The sequence below is a fragment of the Talpa occidentalis genome, unplaced genomic scaffold (genome assembly GCF_014898055.3).
Source record: "Talpa occidentalis isolate TD23 unplaced genomic scaffold, MPIMG_talOcc4v2.1, whole genome shotgun sequence".
Classification (NCBI taxonomy): domain Eukaryota; kingdom Metazoa; phylum Chordata; class Mammalia; order Eulipotyphla; family Talpidae; genus Talpa; species Talpa occidentalis.
Window position 1 is genome coordinate 49,082,461 of NW_026555331.1, and position 20,450 is coordinate 49,102,910.

The 20,450-nt window shown below is 35.0% G+C and overlaps 1 protein-coding gene across 2 annotated transcripts in view; it reads right to left on the reverse strand.

Annotated features, from left to right (window-relative positions):
* Positions 1-9,898: 9,898 nt before the first annotated feature.
* The window catches only part of CRISPLD1 (cysteine rich secretory protein LCCL domain containing 1), a 41,625-nt gene continuing 31,073 nt past the window's right edge, over positions 9,899-20,450 (reverse strand). The window contains exons 13-15 of one of the 2 annotated variants that reach the window (XM_037505147.1): positions 17,554-17,629; positions 13,531-13,661; positions 9,899-11,008 (exon numbers count right to left, since the gene is read on the reverse strand). In XM_037505147.1, coding sequence (XP_037361044.1) covers positions 10,957-11,008; positions 13,531-13,661; positions 17,554-17,629 — 259 coding nt within the window. In that variant the 3' untranslated portion in view covers positions 9,899-10,956. The remainder of the gene's footprint in view (positions 11,009-13,530; positions 13,662-17,553; positions 17,630-20,450) is intronic. The other variant, XM_037505157.2, reaches the window with a different exon arrangement.

Below are 20,450 nucleotides of genomic sequence, written 5' to 3' on the forward strand. Positions count from 1 at the left end.
GAATCTTGAACTGAAGTAATCAAGTTGGAATATCAGTGATCGAATACAATTATTATTTACTATGAGAAGTGTTCTGAGTCCTTATTTAGCAATTTGGTGACATTTTTGTAACTAAAAATATGATTTAGGAACCTATTGGAGATGTTAAGTAGGACATACATCTAAGGGTAATTTTATTATGTACCTCTGTTATTACAGATTTCTGAATACTTGCACACCTGAGTATCATTTATTTGAGCAGGAAACTCAAAACCTAAGTTCTTTTCTTTCTAAAAACTTAAAAAAGAAACAACTTTGATATTCTGCACCCAGTGTTGCTGTTGAAATGCCTGATATTTATCAGATTTATTCTTTTGTAAGCCTTTCCTTTACCTCTGAAAAGATTTAGAACTGTTGCTTTGACTTTGATATTCTTAAAGTTCACTAACACTATCATGTTCAGTAGAGATGAATTTTCCTCTTTCTTATATTCTGAATATCAGTAACCTGAAGCCTTTCATCTTTTTCTTTTTTCTGTCTTCAGAAATTTATTGTTTCTTTAAGTATTTTTCACTTTCCTTTTTCTCTTTCTAGAGTGTCTGTGTGGATTTATGTATTTCTATCTGGCCTCACTACTTATTAGCATTTCTTACATGTTTTCTGTAACTTTATATTATCCTCCTGCTTACTAAGAGATTGCCTTTTTTTTAAGATTTATTTATGCATGCAAAAACTGGGGTGCAGGGGGTGAGAGGGTTCACCAGAGACAGAGCAGGAAACAGAACAGGCAGACTGACAGAAATACACTGCTGAAGGGAGCAGCAGGGGAGACAGGAGAGGTCTGTTGCACCATGTGGGTAACTCCCTGGCTTGTGGGGACCGAATTTGTGCTGCAGAGGCTGCAGATAGCTTCACAGTGCTGTGCTTAACCCCTTGCACCACCAGGGAGGCCTGAGATTGCCTTGATTTCATCTCTCGATCCATTTATTCTCCAGCTACACAGACCCCACTACTATTGTGCTGGGACACATTCACTTCCCACCTCCCTATGTCATACTGAATGTATATTTTTTTCTTTCGTTTATTCTGTGACTATCAGGGTTTTGTAAATCTTCAACATCTGGATACCTTTTCTCTGATTCTTATCAGCATTCTGTGTCTGTCCTGCCTTCAATGGAACTTACCTACATCTTGGGTATCCTTTTATTTTAAGCCTTAATGTCCTAATTATCCTAATTTCTATTTGTAATATTCTATTTTTACTTAATATTTACAAGACACATCTACTTCTTCCGGGTTATGGAAAACTTTCCTTAAATGATTGGTGCTTTGGAAATTTGTGCGTCTATTCAATTAACTGTACACATTCAACATATGGACAGAATTTGCTTTAAAATGGCAGGAAATATGATGGTATTAATAACCTTAAGAATTTTAAGCTTTATTTGTAGTTATTTTTAATAACATTCCAAAAATGAAATCTTTTAGGTTTATCTCATTCATCATAGAAGGTACAGAATAAATTATGTGCCCCAAGAACATAACAAACACTCTAAATTTTATTAGAATATTTGTTTATATTAGTTATGCTTGTATTATTCTTTGACATTGAATTCTGCTTTACTGAGGTTATTGCCTTATAATTAAATATTCTTAATGTTTACAAATTAAATCTCTTTTTATTTGAATGCATTTTTTCTTTCATTTATTCTGTGATTATCAGGGTTTTGTAAATTACACAATAAATACTTCCAACATCTCTTTAACATTGACTTTTTAGTCTGACACTTTCTAATAAGTAAAATAAGTAAAATAAGTCTAATAAAGTAAAATAAGTAACTTTTTTCTTATACGAAGTTAATGTAGATGATTTTTCTGCAAATGTCTGAAAAATACTCAGAAGGAAATAATATAATAATAACTACGACATTTTGGGCCTCCCAGGCGGTGCGAGTAGTTAAGGCGCAATCTATGAAGCTCTCCACAGCCACTGCAGCAGGAGTTCAATCCCTGGCCAGGGAGCTACCCACATGGCGAAGCAGACCTCTCCTGTCTCACCTGCTGCTCCCCCAGCAGTGTATTTCAGTCAATCTTTCTGTTCTGTTCCCTACTCTGTCTCTGGTGAATCCTCTCACCCTCCACACCTCTGACCTATACCCTAGTTTGTATGCATAAAAAAATAAATCTTTTAAAAAAATGAGTATCACATTTTGTTTCAAAAATAATGGGAACTAAGGTAGCACTTGCTTCTATATTATGGTGGCAAGTTTCTCTAGGAGTAAACCTTTATCTTGCTCATGCAAGAACTGTTCTATAAGTGTAAACAACTTAAAAGTAGTCAATATGCTTATACTATTATCTAAACACTTTTTCATTGTATTGTGGAAACAATAGTTGGGTGGTTATGAATTATGTATGAACATTTGTTACTTTGATTCATCACCCTAAAATTTTTAATTTTTTGTTATTACAGAAAAGAATTCTTGTTTTCTTCTGAACTTTCCCACTGCTCCATTTTCACTCTGGCCCAAGTTTTCACGTCTATGTCTATTTCTCTTTTCCAGTCAAGTGCTCCAACCATTGGGCAGACTGCCATTAGCCAAAGATTTATTCAGTGAGTGAGAACATGTGGGAATATTTGGCCTGGTGCATGCCCAGGCTAGCTCTCTTTGGCAGTGCTTCGCTGAAGGTGACTGTCAAAGAGAACATCGTATTAACCAAAAGAACTGGGGAACAGCCATTAGAACCAGCAGAAATTATCTGTGCTTTGGTCTAATATTTTTTTCCACCATGGAGAAACATTCTCTCTTTCCTTTCAGGATTGTTGTATTTCTTCAATTGACATAGGGAAATGTTTAAATAGTTAAAAAGATCACTGGTATAAAGAAGAAAGATAATTCAGCATAGGCAAGGTAGTTTATATTAGTACCTGCTAATAAAAAACACTAAAGAATATTCTACTTCACATTCTGGTTTTTAAATGTTTGTAAAATCCTAACATATTGAGTTACATGCCTGATGCTATAATTTTAAGACTTTAGCATCAATGTTATTGTGAGGGGATACAGTCTGTGCAGATAAACAGAAACAATGAAAATATAATAAATTATTTTTTGTGATCACACATAAACGATTCTTTTTTTACATAAATGATTCTTAACATGCATATAGTATGCATTGGTACACTCATACATAAATCAAAAATGTTCAAATATTTCAAATATTTCATTTATTTTTAAATAAATAAAATCCAACTGTTGTCAATTAGGCCCTGATTTATAATGCAGCATGTCTCTTAAAGAGTGTAACACATTCAAAGTAGATTTTGCAATGCAATGATTTAACTTCCCCTTAGGTCATCTTAGAGTGGTCCACATCAGATCACATGTTTTACTATTTTTTTTATATAAAGCACATAGAAGCTCAGACATTTAAGTTGATTATAGTATTTCAAGAAAGGAGAATAGTGACAACTCAGCTAGAGTTAATGCACACAAGATATGTGTTAACACCTTTGTTACATCTGTTCTGTCCAATCTCCATAGCAGCTGCACCAAGTTTCTCTTTCACATCACAAACCTGTCCAAACTCTTCATCTCTTCCCCGTTCTCATTGTTTTTATTTTTCTATTATGTTTATCTTGTTTTATTAACTATTGATTCCAGACTCCAGCCTGATTTACCAACCAACAAGTGATTCACAGTTTTTTGATCTCCCAGATTTTGAATCTGCCTAACGCCTTGAAACTATAAAAACCTTCAACTCTTAGATTAGATAGATATATAAACAAACAGATGAATATACAAAAACTTAATAGTTATTGTCAAAATTTTCTGCTGTATAGCAGGAATAATTAAATACCTAAACCAAAGAAAATAACTTAAAAACCAAGCCATAAGTTTTAGATTATTTGAATTTGAGTGACTTCTAAAAGATTAGGTTAATGAATCTAAGTTACTTGAGAGGGATAAGCTTTTGTTTCAGTGTGTTTTGTTTTAATCTAGGGAGGAATAGTGAACTATAAAAACAAGGACTGCACCTTGTTCAGTTTTTCTAGCCTTAGAACATAGCACAGGACCCGGTGCCTAAGAGGTCACAAGAAATATTTGACATATAAACTTATTTCATTTCTGTACATTGTTTCTCTAAAGATGCTTCTTAACCATTTCTTTCCTTTTGGTGATTACTCCCTGTTCTTCTCATCAAGAAATGGAATATAGGGCCTCCTTGGTGGCGCAAAGGGTTAAGACACAACCTATGAAGATATCCGGAGCCACTGCAGCATGAGTTCCATTACGGACCAAGGAGCTATCCACATGGTGCAGCAGACCTGTCCTGACTTGCCCACTGCTCCCCTCAGCAGTGTATTTCAGTCCATCTGCCTGTTCTGCTCCTCCCTCTGTCTCTGGTGAAGCCTCACCCTCCCTGCACCTCTGGCCTGTACCCCAGCTCTTGTATGCATAAATAAATAAATATTTTAAATAAATAAATAAATAAAGTTAGATTTTGAGAACATGCTTTTGTTTAGTTTCCTCTGTTCCTTTGTTTTGTTATTTTCATATTCCGTAATTGAATGAAATCATTCTTTTTCTGACTTACCTCACTTAGCATAATCCCCTTGCGCTCAGTAGTCACATGAGGCTATTAGCTACCATCTGGGACTATGCAACCTTAAATTTTTCAGCTTAATAATGTAGCATTTTCAAAATTATGTGGAAAGCTGAGTTATTTAAAAAAAAATTGTTTAAAAAATGGATCTATTTGTGGGCCTCCCCCGGTGGTGCAGTGGTTGAGCACTGGGCTGCGAGGCTGCCCACCAGCCTCTGCAACGCTGGTTCGTTCCCCGGCTGCTGGCGAGGGTCCCACAAAAAAAAAAAAAAAAAAAAAGATGTATTTGAAATACAAATTTCTTCTTCCTAAACCCTTGTATCAAAATTTTAGGTTGATCCAACATTTAAACATAATAAAGAAAAGTTTGAATTTGCTTGAAGAAAACACTGAAGATTTTTTTTAACTTATGTTTAGAGTAAGAAATAAGCAGGGCCCAAATTTCAGATATCATTAGGGAATGCATAACAACATACAAACACAGAGTTAAAAATAAGAGGAAAAATGACTGGAGAAAGTATTTTAAATTAAAAGGAAGTATTAACTTCTTAATTATATAAAGCAGCATAATGGTTCATTGTTAAGAGTTCACATACATTCATGCAAAATTGCATAAATTCAAAAATTTGCTTATCTATGATTTTAATGCATATGGAGTTTAGCTGAATTTATAAAGGGGAACTAGGCATCAAGGTAATAGCAAAATTTACTTTTCATCATAGCCTTTGAACTTCTGGATTTATTTTATTACTGACAGCTGTTACATTACCTTTTCTGAATAAATATAGTTTATAAAAATATACAGTGTAGCCTTCTAGATTCAGCCATAGAATAGCTAGTATTGAAGTAACCCCCTAGCTCAAAGCTACTATAAAAGTTGGAAAAGTTTATGAAAGTAGATGAATAGGTTCTTTCTGGCCTTTATAGTGAAGTCATCTTCAAAGTAACAGACAAGGGAAATAGAGGATAAGCGGAAAGTGAAAATCTTGCTGTACTGGGAAGACTGAAGGCAGATATTGGTACTGCCATACTGGGGAGGATTTAAAGGGCAAACCTCATGGGAGGAGAAAACCCTGAGACAGACTTCAGTGGAAGGAAATTGCTCTAAAACAAATCTCCTTCAAAAAACTGGCTGACTTCTATCTGTACACTTACAGGTAAGACTCAAAAAAAAATTTTTTTTAATTAGTAGAAATAGCATCTGAGTGATTAAAATACTAAAGCAGAGATGCTGTAATCCATGGTATTGGAGAGAATTTGGAGTTCAAACCCTGTCCTAGCAGAGTGACTTTGGTAAGTACTCAAGACTCCAGAAGGGGTATGAAAATATGATTGGACACCTGAAGAACTTATTCAAAATTAGTCTGAGCTCTTTGCCAAATGAGTGATTCTTCAATGTTTTCCATCTTCAAACTAAGAATGAATGATAATTAGAAGAACACTAGGATATTTATTTAACCCACTGTCATTTGTAAAAAGGTAAATTTATGCACAAGCATAAACTTACACACAACTTTGTCCAACTATAATCCTCGAAGAAGCCTATGGTTTTGTTTTGTTTTTTGGTCAATTAAAACCCTATCAAAGTTATGGGGCTATTTCTAGCACATCTGTTCTGGATAATAATATAATAATTATTTCCTTCCACTGAACACCTCAGCAGTGCCAGAGTAATATGCCAAGTGGGAGCAAAAATATTATTAAGCAGTAACAATCTCCAATTCTTTTATTCCTCTGATGCATGATAATTAAAGTCAATTAAAGACTTCTTAAGTAAAAATAAATGTTATTTGTATTTAATAGTTTTAAATAAACTTTCACTTCTCAACTTCGAGCAAATGCAGGATTTGGCTTTTTTTATTACTGCAAGATCCAGCAGGTTGGGCCAATGTCCAGAATATGGGCTGTGGAGAGATAGATCAGGGCTGGAACTTCTCGGGAACACTTAGCACTGCCAATGTCCAACCCACCAGAAGACAGAGATCCCTGAAACAAAATCTCAAGGAAGTCCTTAGTCTTCCACCCAAGGCAGTGAAGAGAAGTCCACTGTCAAGAGATAACACACAGACCTTAACTCTCAGAGAGGTCCTGTGTATCCTCCTGGCATGAGGCCACAAAGCATCTGGCTCAAATGATCTTCCCTGCTCTGCATCAGAAGTACAGTTAGGAGAACCTCTGACCCCAAGATGAGGGCCTGCTGAACTGGGCTGCTCCTGTCTGCAGAGTCTTATAGTACCTGAATGCCTAATGTTGGTTATCTGATGCCCGAAACCTGAGGATAGGTGCAGGGATATTGAACTTTGCAGCCAGGATTTTCTATCAGGTCTATAGTGAGTTTCCAGACCATAGGAGGGCCTTCTGGGGGACACTCAACACGATTACAGTCCAACTGCTCAAAAAGAGTTGCAAAGTTTAATGAATCAGATCTCGCAAACTCAGAAGCACTTCCAGTCCAGACCAGAGTAACATGAGATGGAAAATTCCTGAGAATCATGGTTTTCCAAATGGACCTCAAGTGCCATAAGGTCATCTGGATCATCATTCGTATGGTAGTAGCCATCTTTCTAGAGTGAATCAATGGGAGGATGGGAGGAGTGACTATCTCTGCAGAGAACCTTAGTGGAAAAGGGCAGCCCTATCTAACAGGTTAAGTGTAGGTATGTAGGAAATAACCCTGTGTGCTCCGTACTTTCTGGCTCAGTGTCCAAGCTCTGCGTTGTAGTTTCCTGGGTATGGACTGGGCCACAGGTAAAACTTCTAGCTAGATTTCAGCATAACACTTCAGTGTTACAATTGCAGGAAATGCTGGGAAGCCCACTGTCAAGATACCTGACTCCAGTAGAGGCCTGTACCTTCACTGTCAGCACCACTAGGGAGCTACTCAATGACCTTCCCTTCCACATCTAGGGTGAAAACACTGGCCTTAGAATGCTTAAATAATTTTATCTAGTCTTGAGTTGGGAATTGTAACTCAAGTCTCCACCTCTCTAATCCTCAAAACTATAGTCTTACTACTGCATTAACTCTACTAAACATTTGAATGGAAACTAAATAATTCCTCCCATGTCAGGTTGAGAAGTACTTTTGTACACATTTTATAATCCTTGAATATGCTATTCATTTGTGAAACACAAGAAGATCTGTAGAAAAGGAATGGAAATTTAGTCTTTACAAGTGACCTGTGTGATAATAAAGAACTTTGGTTCAGGAAACACCAAAAAGAATGAGATCTGTGTTCCAAGATTTTGAAATAGTGGACTACTTTTCCAAGACAGTTAAATTACTTCAGCATCCATTCATTAAAAAGATAATAAAGAAGAAAAATAATATGCCCATAAAAGCATGAATATCCTGAAAATGGATGGTTGTTGGAGCCATAGTGATCATTGATGCAGAACACATGGATCTGTGGTTCAGAGCCCACAGAAGAGAAGCCTGTATGTAGTTAAGATAGGGGCTTATCTTAATGGCAGAGGCATAAACCAAGGCGATGGAAGCTTTCTAACTTCTATACAGGTGGCCTCTTCCCCTACATTCTTTAAACTCCAACTCCAACCTGCCCATAAACTCTTAAATGAATATAACTCATCAACATTCATTTTATCTTCTGCTGTGATAATATGCAACAATATTCACTTATGTGTCAAGAATAAAATTAGGAATTGTTGGAAAATTCATTCTGTAATATTGACCTGCCATTTATACAAGGTGAAAATATTACCATTATCTCTGGGGTAGAGATGGATGAGAGTATTAATATAATCTCAAGAAGCTTATTCTTAAGTTTAAAGAACTCAACAAAATTTACAAATATCTCAAATTAAAAAGGCACATTAAAAGAGCATTATATAGCTTTTACAAAAATTGCAGGAAAATTCCTAGAGGATTTCCCATTTAGTTAAGTACTGAAGGCTCCATAGTATAACAAGGCACAAGGAAATAACAACAAAAAATGATTATAATTATTTTAATAATAAAAAGTAATATCTAATGGCCATATACTATATGTTTGATGTTAATGACATTTCACATAATTTTTTTAAGATTTATTTATTTATGCATATAAGAGCTGGGGTACAGGCCAGAGATGAGGGGTGGGGGGGCGAGAGGATTCACCAGAGACAGATTGGGGAACAGAACAGGCGGATTGACTGAAATACACTGCTGAAGGGAGCAGTGGGCGAGTCAAGAGAGGTCTGCTGCGCCATCTGGGTAGGGTAGCTCCCTGGCAGGGGATCAAACTCATGCTGCAGTGGCTGCAGAGAGCTTCATAGCTTCATAGTTTGCATCTTAACCCCTTGTTCCACCAGGGAGGCCCTTCACATAATTCTTAAAGTAATCCCTATGAAGCATTCTTTATCCCATATTTCAAGTGAAGTAATTTGAAGCACAGAAAGTTAAAAAACTTACTCAAGGTAATACCTTGTGTAGAACTTAGATAAGCAATATGGAACAAGTCTAGAGAAGTTCTTAAATGTCCTTATAAAATGATTTGGTTTTCTTAAATAATGAAGATTATGGAAGAGAGTAATCCCATGACAAAATTACAGATGCATTAGAAAAGAATGGAGAGGAATAAAAAGAGGAGGCTCCTGTTGGAGACAGTGCAATGGTAGAAGAAACAGATGCTGAATATCTATACTGAAAAAATTGATGGAGTTTCTCTATTGCGGGAGGGCAGTGAAGAGCACAGATGAATCTGGGTAAAAATTTACATTTTAACCATACTATTTAAGAAGGTGAGATGTGTATTTTAGAAAAATATGTTCCCACAAAATCTGCTTTAAGTTTTTAAGTTTTGATTTTATAAACTGTTACATTTTCATTACCTGTAATTGGAACCACTTAATTCCTGGCCAATATTTGATAAGTGATTATGATCTCATTTCATCAAATTTTCTCTCCAGCTGCTATTTGAGTGAACCCTTCTTTTCTGTGTGTTATCTAATTCTCTAGATTTCCCCCATTTTGCATGCAATTTTTCTTTTATCTGCTCATACCCCCTGCTCATTTACTTTCTAAAACTATGTCCATTCTTTTATAATTGCTTTGTACTTTCAGATTATTTCCCTCTAGTGTATAATTTGTTTCATTTTATCCTACTTTCTCTTAATATAAAGCTTCTGAACTTATGATTGTCTGCCTTTTCTCTTTCACATCCAATACCTAATTAATCAGGTTGACTTTGTAGACTTCTGGTATTAAGGATGTTACTTTATTAATGTCAATAAACCAAATTTAGAAGACTTAACAATAATTTTATTTTTAAATGATTTCTACATCAAAATAAGGATGCAAAGGGACTGAAAAATAATACTTTGAAACATGTTTAATTTTAGTAAGTTTATAGGGAAAGAGTAAATTCACCAAAGGAAAAACATTACCAAAGTGAACATTTACAGATTTTTCAGTCTCAAAGCACAATACATTTCTCACAGAAACAAACATCACCATCATAAGTACTATAATATGGCAACATTTTATACATAAAGTCATTTTACCATTAAGAAAATCAGTGGCAATGGTGATACAATACATTAGTTTATCTTTGTTAAACTTTTTACTACTATATACTTCCTGGCCTGCAGGAGTATTTGCCAGGATACAAAATAAAATGAGTGACCTCAGTTTGAATAATATACATAGAAAGCTCTCGCTGCCCACATTCACCCTTACATTTACTATATAATCACTAGCAAAGTTTTCATCACACTATTCCGACTTCATTTCATTACTGTTAAGGCCATTCCCAAGGAATCAAACATTTTAACAAATTGGATATCAAGGAAATATTTTATACAATATAAGAAGTGCAATATTGGGACTTACTATTCTACATGCCTAAACTTAACAGAAAAGCAATACAAATATAAGTGGAAAATAATTTGAGATTACTTGGAGTAGGTAATAGTGTAGCATTGAACTGGGAAAAAGCTGATAGCAATGTTTCTTTCCTTTTTTTTTAGTGTTGATTATTTTTAAATGTATCAGATGATTTTCTGAAGGCCATTCACATTCAATGTTAGATTCATTTTATTAGTGGCATATACAAAGCACCATATATTATATGAAATGTAGAACAATGACTATGAAATTAACTAGAAATAACTGCTAAGAAAATATAGCATTATTTAACACAGGATTTCTCAAACCATGACATATTCATTACTTTTTCCAAAGCTAATAATGTCCCATGTTTTATTTTACAGACTTTGTCTTTCAAGGTTTATATGCATTTGGCACTTTGGGGAAGTAGGGGAGGGCTGGAAATAGTTGATATCTTCTGTACAGTAATGTTACAGTTTTATACAAACTTTAGAAATAAGGCATTTGGAATAATCTCTACCATCTTCTTCCAAGTGTCTCATTTCACACAACAGCAAAAACTCTGAATGCCTTCCCTCCTGGAGGATTCTGTAAACTGCAAAAAATACAAAAAGTATACTGATGTCATCTCCACATATAACCCTTTCAATAAATCATGCTTTTAATGACAGTTAAGAAAGCAGCTCTATGAATCCAGATGGTTAAGTTTCTTAGGCTGCTATAATTTATGATTACTGGAGACCGTGAGTGAGGCTGACATAATTTTTTATATTTTGGTTGTATGCTGGACTGCTGAGATCTAAGGTGTAATGGTGGTAATAACAGTATTTTATATAGAACTCTGAAGATTCTAATTCATGTTTTAATATATTTCTACCTTTGATTCTAATAAAGCTAAGCAGTAGTTATTTTCATTTACTGAGGGAATACTAAGATCCTACTTTACACAGGACCAGGACTGGCAATGACTAAAAGTTAATTGCAAGTTTAAAAGATGATAATACTTAGACAATACTCTAGGGTACTAACTTACCATTTGCTAAACTTGAAAAAATTTAACTCTTTGCACTCCAAACCATTTTACAATATTTTGATTTAATTTCTTGTGCCATTTCAAGATAAAACTTCAGGGAAACATGCATGTCTCAAAAAGTTGCGTTGAAATAACCTCAATTCCCCGTAATCACTAATAAAATGCAATGTCCCCTGAGAGGGGGCAGCGGAGTGCAAAGGGCTAATTATATTGCTCTCATACCTATTTATATTTTTAACATTTATAGTTTCAAGAAAAATCTTAGTTAGAAATATAATGGTTAAACTTAAAGGTCCTCAGAATTTCTTCACTGAAATAAAAACAGAGCAATCAATTTCATTTTGGAGGTAGTTTATAGCAGAAATGTAAGGAAATGTAGAATCACACTGCTTAGTCTTTATTAATTATCTGTATTTTAGTTGACAATATCAACTAAGGTATGTCTTGTTGAAATGCCTAAATGTTAAAACAGATTGATAATTCCCGGAATTATTGTTTATTTTAATCAAATGGTCAACTTTTGATGTCTGCACATTTTTGCATAGAGCTTTATTTTCTTAGAAATAAAAAGGCTTTTAGATATCAACACAATAAATGCTAAGAGGAGGACAAAGAATAATTTCTTTTATTATTAAAAATATGCTTATGTACAAGCAATGGGAAAATTTTAGCTTGAAGAAAGGATGAGGATATCACAAATGTATACAGATAACATGCACACAATAAACATACACACATACTAGATTTTTCATAAAAGCAGATGGTGATCAAAAGACATTTTCATTTGTAGGAAATGGGCTGACAGGGTGCCCTAGAAAGTGAATGTATTTGGCGTGTTTCTTCTTTGTACATAGTGATACACTAAGAAATGTATCTCTGAGCCTACAGACTTAGTGCTGAACCTGATTTTTGAGCCTGACTAGGTACATGATGCTGGGCACATCATTTAACCTGAGTCTCAGTTAATAGATCTGTAAATTAAGGTTTACAGAATCTACTCTATACAACTGTTGGTAGAATTGAGTTCATATACTTAAAGTGCATTAACAGATTTGGCAAATGCACAGTAAATGCCCCCAATATAATTACTATTCTTAATTTTTTAATCATATCTATCATTTTATAGTTTCAAAATAAATTTAAGAAATGTGGCAGGTAAATAACACCACATCACACAATTTTGCTCATATAGTTGCAATCTTACAGTTGCCTGTAAGATTCTGTAAGTCCAGAATGTATTTTTCTATATCGTATCTGCTTAAGGAGACCAGGAGCCAGGTTGTAGAGAAGTCACATTCTCAACAATAACCTCTTGAGATATTTGAAAGAAGACGCTAAACCAAAAACTTGTCTTTTTATAAAGATGTCACCCAGACAGTTAGGTGAAAGGTAATACCCTACATGACATATCTTTGGTCTTTTAGAGAAGCTTTACTATGTATTTGAACTCTCCATTGGTAATTTTGAAGAACTCAATAAATGTCTAAAAGTTAGTGATTTTTCTGTATCCATACAAAATACATGGGACTTAATACTGCTTCCACAATGACCAATGCTTTTAAAAAATCACTATAGGTTCTCCTAACTTTAATACTTAATTCAGTAAATCACGTGAATTTTCTCAAATCACTAAAATATATACTACTAATGGGTCAAATAACATGAAATGACCTGAAAGAGTTTACTTACATTATACTGCCACCCAACTTCCAAAAAAAAAAAGAAATTTTGGTTCAGAGGAAAATCAGACTCATTATTTTTGTCCTCACCTAAAAAAAGTACATGTAAAAACTAATCTAGAAAATCCAAGAATGGATGAAAGAAATTTCCTTATTATAAGCTGAATTAACAAAATACTGGTTTGACTTATAATCCGATTTTCATGTTGATTTTTATAAGCCTGCAGAGACTGGCACCTCTGGTACTGCAGCTTCTCCCATGCTTGGAAAACCTAGTATTATTACACAGTGTGCAAAAGAAACACTGCCTCAGCTGTGAGACTTCAAGCCCATACTGAAGTGAGTTGGCTGTAAAGTAAACATTAGAGAGGTAAATGGTATGTAAATATGTACTTTTTCATTTACCTTTCTGAGAAGATTCCATTCTGAAAAGAGGCAGTGTAAGTCTTTCTTTTGTCCACAGGCATAACATCAACATAACCACCTTGATTTCTAACCACCCCAGCGTGGACTGCAGCTCTGCAGATACTGGACAGCTGAGGAGGCAGGAAAAACTGGTCAGTATCAGGAAATTCCTACTGAACTTGTCCAGACAATTCTTCTGCGGGACTGAAACAGATGACCTCTGTCTCTATATGGATACCGGGTCAGCAGCCAGAGGAGGATATTTTGTGTATTAAGGGATATTTTAAAAATCACATAGTTAAAGGCAATTCTGAGCAAATCCAAAATCACATCTGAGGGGCAGCTTCGCAGTCTAAGGTAGGGAACATTTGCCTGAGCAAACAGCAGGCAGGCTTTCTATTGAGGAAGCAATCAATGCAAATTACCTCCAATTAGTCCTTCAATGGCCTATTTACCATCCCTAAATTTTAGCATTTGCTAGTACCCACTGTAGTCACTGAGCAAATGTTCAAGGGTGGATATCTCTGTGTTAATACATTCAATTTTTACTTATAAACAAGTCAAAGGTGGTTCCCTATATATGTAAGGCACTTTGTCCAAAATATGAACATCTATCAAATGGGTTTTTTCCCCCTATTAAATAAGATAATCTACCCAGAGAAAATATGCCTGAAAAAATAATCACAAGAAAATTATGAGGACCAATCGTAACATCTACCAAGATTTGCAATGTCTATCGGTCCTATTTGAATGATCTGACATGAAATACTAGGAAAGTTCTATGACTATATAGTATCAGTTATACAGTAATGAACTGAATGGCATTCGAGGGGGAGAACATTATTGTTTCAGGTTAGACTTCCACATTTTAAATACTACTGACTTCTAGAAGTCAACTTTTTTCTTCTGTCCCATTTAAGTCTTCTGTAGATTTTTAGGCAAGCTTTAACTCTTCTACCAAAATCTGTCAACAGCTAAGTATAGCCTCAGGCAATCCCACAAAATGAAACACTTGAACTGTTTCAGCAGGAAACAATATACCTCTTAGTCCCACAGGTCTTTCCTGATCCTGCTGGCACTTTCTTTTCTTATCTCTATGCACATGGAGAGACTTAATGTGCTTTTTTTAAGTTCACATAAGCATGTGAATCTTACTTGACCTTGCTTTATTGCTGTGCTCTCAACTCTGTGGTATCAGTCAGGATTTATTAGATCAGAGAGTTCAAATGCCAAGCTATTCAATCCTTTTCATGTTTTTGCTATATAACAAAATACCATATATCTAAAACCACATGTCCTTATTCTAAGGAAGCATCTTATTCAACATTTAATGTTCCTCAATGAATTGCTATTTGAACTCAATGTGGCTCATAATAGATGGGATTAAAAAATAATTCTGTTCACATTCCAGTATTTATTTTATTTTGTTAAAAGGGCATTCTCAGCATTTTTCCAAGGCAATAAAAGTGCTTAGATGTAACAATTCACTAAATCCAGGCATTTAATATGCTTTGAAACTATTGTTTTGCCCATAACTGTGTAGTCAGCAAGCATTCCTATTTGAGAACAAAGGTCAGAAGAGATTTTCTTTCCATGCTCACACTTCATAAGAATTAATATATCATGAAAAGAAAGAATAATTTATCTGAAATCAATGGAATATTTTTAATGAATGCAAAAATCAGCTTCATCTATAATAAATGAGAAATAAAAGTTCAAAGTAATGGAATGTTCAAGTTATTATTCTATAAATGGAAAGAGAGAAAGATAAAGATGAGAATGGAAAGAGAGAAGGAGGGAGGCTGACAGCTCATCTTAAGCAGTCTCGTCTTATCTTGTATCTAAAAGATAATATATTTTATAGGGGTGGGAAGATTGGTAGCTAATGGTTGAATCTCTGACTCTACATTTACCATGCAATAAAAATCTTTATATTTTCAAATTCCTCTTAAAGGGATTTGAAATACATAGTCATTTATCCATTTCACTGGTGTGGAAAGATAAAAATGATCTCTGATGTTCATTCTAACATCTAAAATCTTAAACCCAACAAAGAGATGGCTTTTAAGTGTAGAAGTATTGAAAGTTTTGAAAGATTTTCAAAACTTTTTTGAAAGTTTCAAAACTTTCAAACTTTTCATTTTCGAAAGTTTTGAAAGATTTTCACCAGACATGGTTAAAATTAAAAGTTTTGGTGGTTAAAGGGATAATTTGGAAAGAACAATGCCTTTGGAAATCTAGTGGCTCTAGATATGCTCATTCATATACAATATTTATGTGCATGATATTTGCTTCCTATCTGATCTCACTTGTGTGCTCTAAAGCAAGAAACAAGTCTGTCTTATTCAAAGCTTGGCACACATCAAATTGCTAATGAAAAAATGATGCATGAATTGTTAAGTTGCTGCCCTCAAGGAACTTAAAAATTAACAATAATAAAAGATGGGGAATCACGGGACCTCCTTGGTGACACAGGAATTAACGTCAGTGCTATCAGGCTCAGCAGCCACTGCAGCATGAATTCCATCCCCGGCCAGGGAGCTGACCCACACGGCAAAACAGATCTCTCCTATCTTGCCCACTGCTCCCCTCAGCAGTGTATTTCAGTAGAGCTGCCTGTTCTGCTCCCCTCTCTGCCTCTGGTGAATCCGCTCACCCTCCGTACTTCTGGCCTACACCCCAGTTCTTGTATGCCTAAATAAAAATAAATCTTTAAAAAAAAACAAACAAATATGGTGAATCCGAATATCTAATAGTGTTGGCTAAGTGCTAAAATGAAAAACTAAGTAATAGGGTTAAGATAAGGGCAACAGCATACAGCAATACAATATACAGAGAAAGTGGCAATAATGCAAGATGTGAAGAATGGCCGTGTTTTGGGAAGTATGAAAAATTAGAAAAGGGATGTTTTCAGAGACAAGAAGATACACAAACTAGAAGACTAGCAAATTAAGATGCCATCTGGATATTTAGGCTACAAAAAAGAATACTACAAAGTTGGAGCTTGGAAGAAACAAATTTAAACAGTAATTTCAAAGGTAAAGCCAAACTAAAAAAAAACCCCAAAAAACTGCTCATCTAAATGAATTCACCAACAGAGAAACATGATGGTAATATATGTATTTCATAGTATTTTATTGTATATATCAATCAAAATTATATTTCATAAATTTGTTTTTGTTACTTTCTGGCTTAGAAATCTGAAATAGTTTTTTAAATGTCTGCCACATAAAATCTAAGCTCAGCAGCATGCACTAAGACTTTCCATTTATGTTTTAAGAGGTAGATCCTTCTGTCCCTCACACAAGAATGCCTGTAACCCCTTTTAGCTTCAACTCCCATCAGTTCCACGACAAGAAAAACCATGTGCTATGCCTGCATGAAGTTCACTTGCTCTCCCCTCCCTATCTTTGGAGTTATCCTTTCCCCTTCTAGAATGTGTTCCTTAATCTTCTTACCAAATCACACTCAATACCTGGCTCCAAAAGTGCTTATCCATACTGAAGCCATCACAGCTAATATTCCTTGTCCAATCCCAGCAGTGCTTTCCATTACAACATTCCCTCAACTGGTTTCTTTTTGTATGTATTTTAATGTGTTATCTGTTCGTGATTTCAGGCTAATGTTTAAATATACCTTTGGCAAATAAGATATTGTTCACATATTTCATAAATTCTTAATTGTTAAGTTTATACATAGAATACTGAATAACCAAAAGGAAAATTAAAGAAAAGCAAAATATACTTTTCTTTCCAAGAATGCATCCAGACCATTTCATTACATGTCTGTTGTAAGATATATGGGTAAGATATGGAGAAACAATTTGTACAAATAAATTAGTATGCACTCATTTTCATATAATATACACTTTTCACTGTTACTTATGATTACCTCTTCTGAGACTCTGTAATCAACACAATCTGTTTTCTTATTTCCTTACTCTGATTATAAGTGTACATGTATATTCACTTAAGTGTGTATATACACACACAAACTGAGAGCTACATAAATTATGATACTTACATCTGAATAAACTCGAGTTCCAATTACACGCGCATAATGTGGATTTGCCTGCATACAGTTACGAGGACAATAGACTCTGAAAAAATATATAAATACAGACAAAAATTGAGTGCTGGTTACTTCAGTCTCTCTTATTAGTAAAACTAGACATGCATACACAAAAGTAACCTCAGCATGCTAAACTTAACTCTTTTTTTTCTTCTGAAATAGATCAGCTGACTAGGTCAGGTAGTAGACATAATTGCTTCTGCTTATTTCATCTACTTCCAGTTTGGGAGGACAAATGGGCTTTTTTTATTTTTTTAACTTAACCAGACATTTTTCTAATCTGGGAATTTAAAACAGAAAGAAACATTAGGAAGTATCTCTAAATATCTGAGAACCTGGTACCAAATGGATATATAAAATGTTACTGTAGAGCAGATAACACGGAAAAATTGAACCATTGCCTGTTTCATGTACCCTATAGTTTCTTTTATGTACATTCACATCTTTGGTCACTTCAATTTCATGGTTTTAATTTTTATCATCTATAAACTACTGATTTCCAAATTTACATCTCTAGTTGGGACCTCTTCTCTTAATTCCAAATCTGTATGTCCTACTGGTTATTCAACACCAGCACTCAGATCTAAGAAACATCTCAAATTTACCATTTGACAACAAAATCCTAATCTCCCCAATCTGTTGGGGAGATTAGGACAGTTCCCCAATCTGTCCTTTCTGTAGTCTTCCTGTAAAAAATTAGAACTTCATTTTCCAGATGTTCAGGTCAAAAACTTTATTCTATTTCCAATCCCACTCTTTATTTTACACCATTTGATCAATCAAGTTATCAGTAATTTCTATTGGCTCTGCACTGAAATATATACAAACCCAGAGCATTCCCAAACATCTCAATTTCATGAGCTCTGGACTGTATTACCTCATGTTTGGGTTATTCTCTTATGCTTCCAATTTTGCCCCTTTCAATTTATTTTTCCATACAATTACATGAAAGTATGCAAACCCATTATGTCATTCCTCTGCTCCATATAGTCCAGTGCCTTTAGATTTCACTCAAAATAAATGACAGGATCATCATAATATTAGGGCAATAAGTCCTGCATATTCTGTCCCCTCATTACTTTCTACTTTATATCCTACTCCTCCCTCTTACATTTTCTTATCAGCTCCAGGCTGTTTGTTGTTTTTTTTTTTTTTTAAGATTTATTTATTTATGCATTCAAGAACCGGGGTACAGGCCAGATGCACGGGAGGGTGAGAGGATTCACCAGAGGCAGAACAGGAAGCAGAACAAGCAGACCCACTGAAATACACTGCTGAGAGGAGAAGCAGGCAAGACAGGAGAAGTCTGCTGCGCCATGTGGGACTGATTATCGCTGGCCAGCCTGGATTGAACCCGCACTGCAGAGGCTGCGGACAGCTTCACAGTGCTGCGCTCAACTGCCTGCGCCACCAGGGGAAACCCCAGGTACGCTCTTTTAATGTTATTCTTTAAATATACAAAACAGGGCCTCCCTGGTGGCACAAGGGGTTACACCACACTATGAAGAAATCTGTAGCCTTTGCAGCATGAGTTCGATCCCTGGCCAGGAAGGGAGAAACCCACATAGTGAGGCAGACCTCTCCTGTCTTGCCTTCTGCTCCCCTCAGCAGTGTATTTCAGTCAGTCTGCCTTTTCTGTTCCCCACTCTGTCTCTGGTGAATCCTCTCACTCCCCCATCTCTGGCCTGTACCACAGCTCTTATATGCATAAATAAATATATCTTTAAAAAAATGAATAAATATGCAAAACAGGCTCCTCCTCAAGGCCCTTGCTCTTAATTTTCTCTCTTCATGGAGTATTCTTTCTCTACATATCATATTGCCTTTTTGATATCTCATTACAATAGCACAATTAAATTAAGTTTCAAAAGTTTCTATTTAAATCTAGGGCCCAATTATCAGTGTTCAATCCCAGAGGGGAAAAACACATTTCCAGAGCTTCAGAAATAGTCAAGTGGTAGGTTTTCTTTTTAAAATATACACGGTATATCAGTCTCAACAAAATGACTACATAAAATCATTTTGACAAAGGCATCAATGATTTTTCTAGCAGTATTCTTAGAAAACTTATATTGGCAGTACCTTTAACAAATTAAAGAAGTTCTTTTAAGACGACTTATATTTTGTTATTTAAATAAGAAAAGCTACACTTTTTATTTAAAGTCATTCTTTTTAAAATCTCTGTAACACTATAACCCTAGAGTATATATACTTTATAACATCTAATGGAGAACTATCTAAATATAAATAGCAAATGAATCTGAGTTTTTATAACTTTAAATTAAAATTTGAATTGTACACTGTTGGGGGTTTCTGTAGAAGGAAGGGTATTGCCATTGACTGCAAAATTTTCTCCTTGAATTTGAGAACTGTTGGGAATTCACTGCCCAACCTATGGAAGTAATAACCCCAGCTCTGCCCTTTGGATCACGCTGGGTGGGCTCTACCAAAAACTTTGTCTATAGAAGGCACCATAAGTTACCATCAGTAGCTCCAAACTGAGATAGTTCTATTCCTGAATTCCAAGTGAGTTCAGGTCAACAAAAGACACCATTATCTTGTTTTATAGTAGGTAAACTCCATTATAATACTTTTTATGAAAGAGCATTCAAAGCAAAAATAAAAGGTAGAGGATGGGCTTTTTGATTCACAAGTAACAATTAGATTTATCTGATTTAAGAACTGGATGACAGTGCTAAAATATATGAGCTTTGTCATTTTAATTTCCACAGTAAGGACCTGTTAAGGACAGAATGTTTCCCTCTGCTTTGCCCCAATGAAGCTTCAACTCCAAGAGTGACTGCTCTTGTAAATAGGACTTTGTGAAAGAAATTAAAGATAAATGAAGA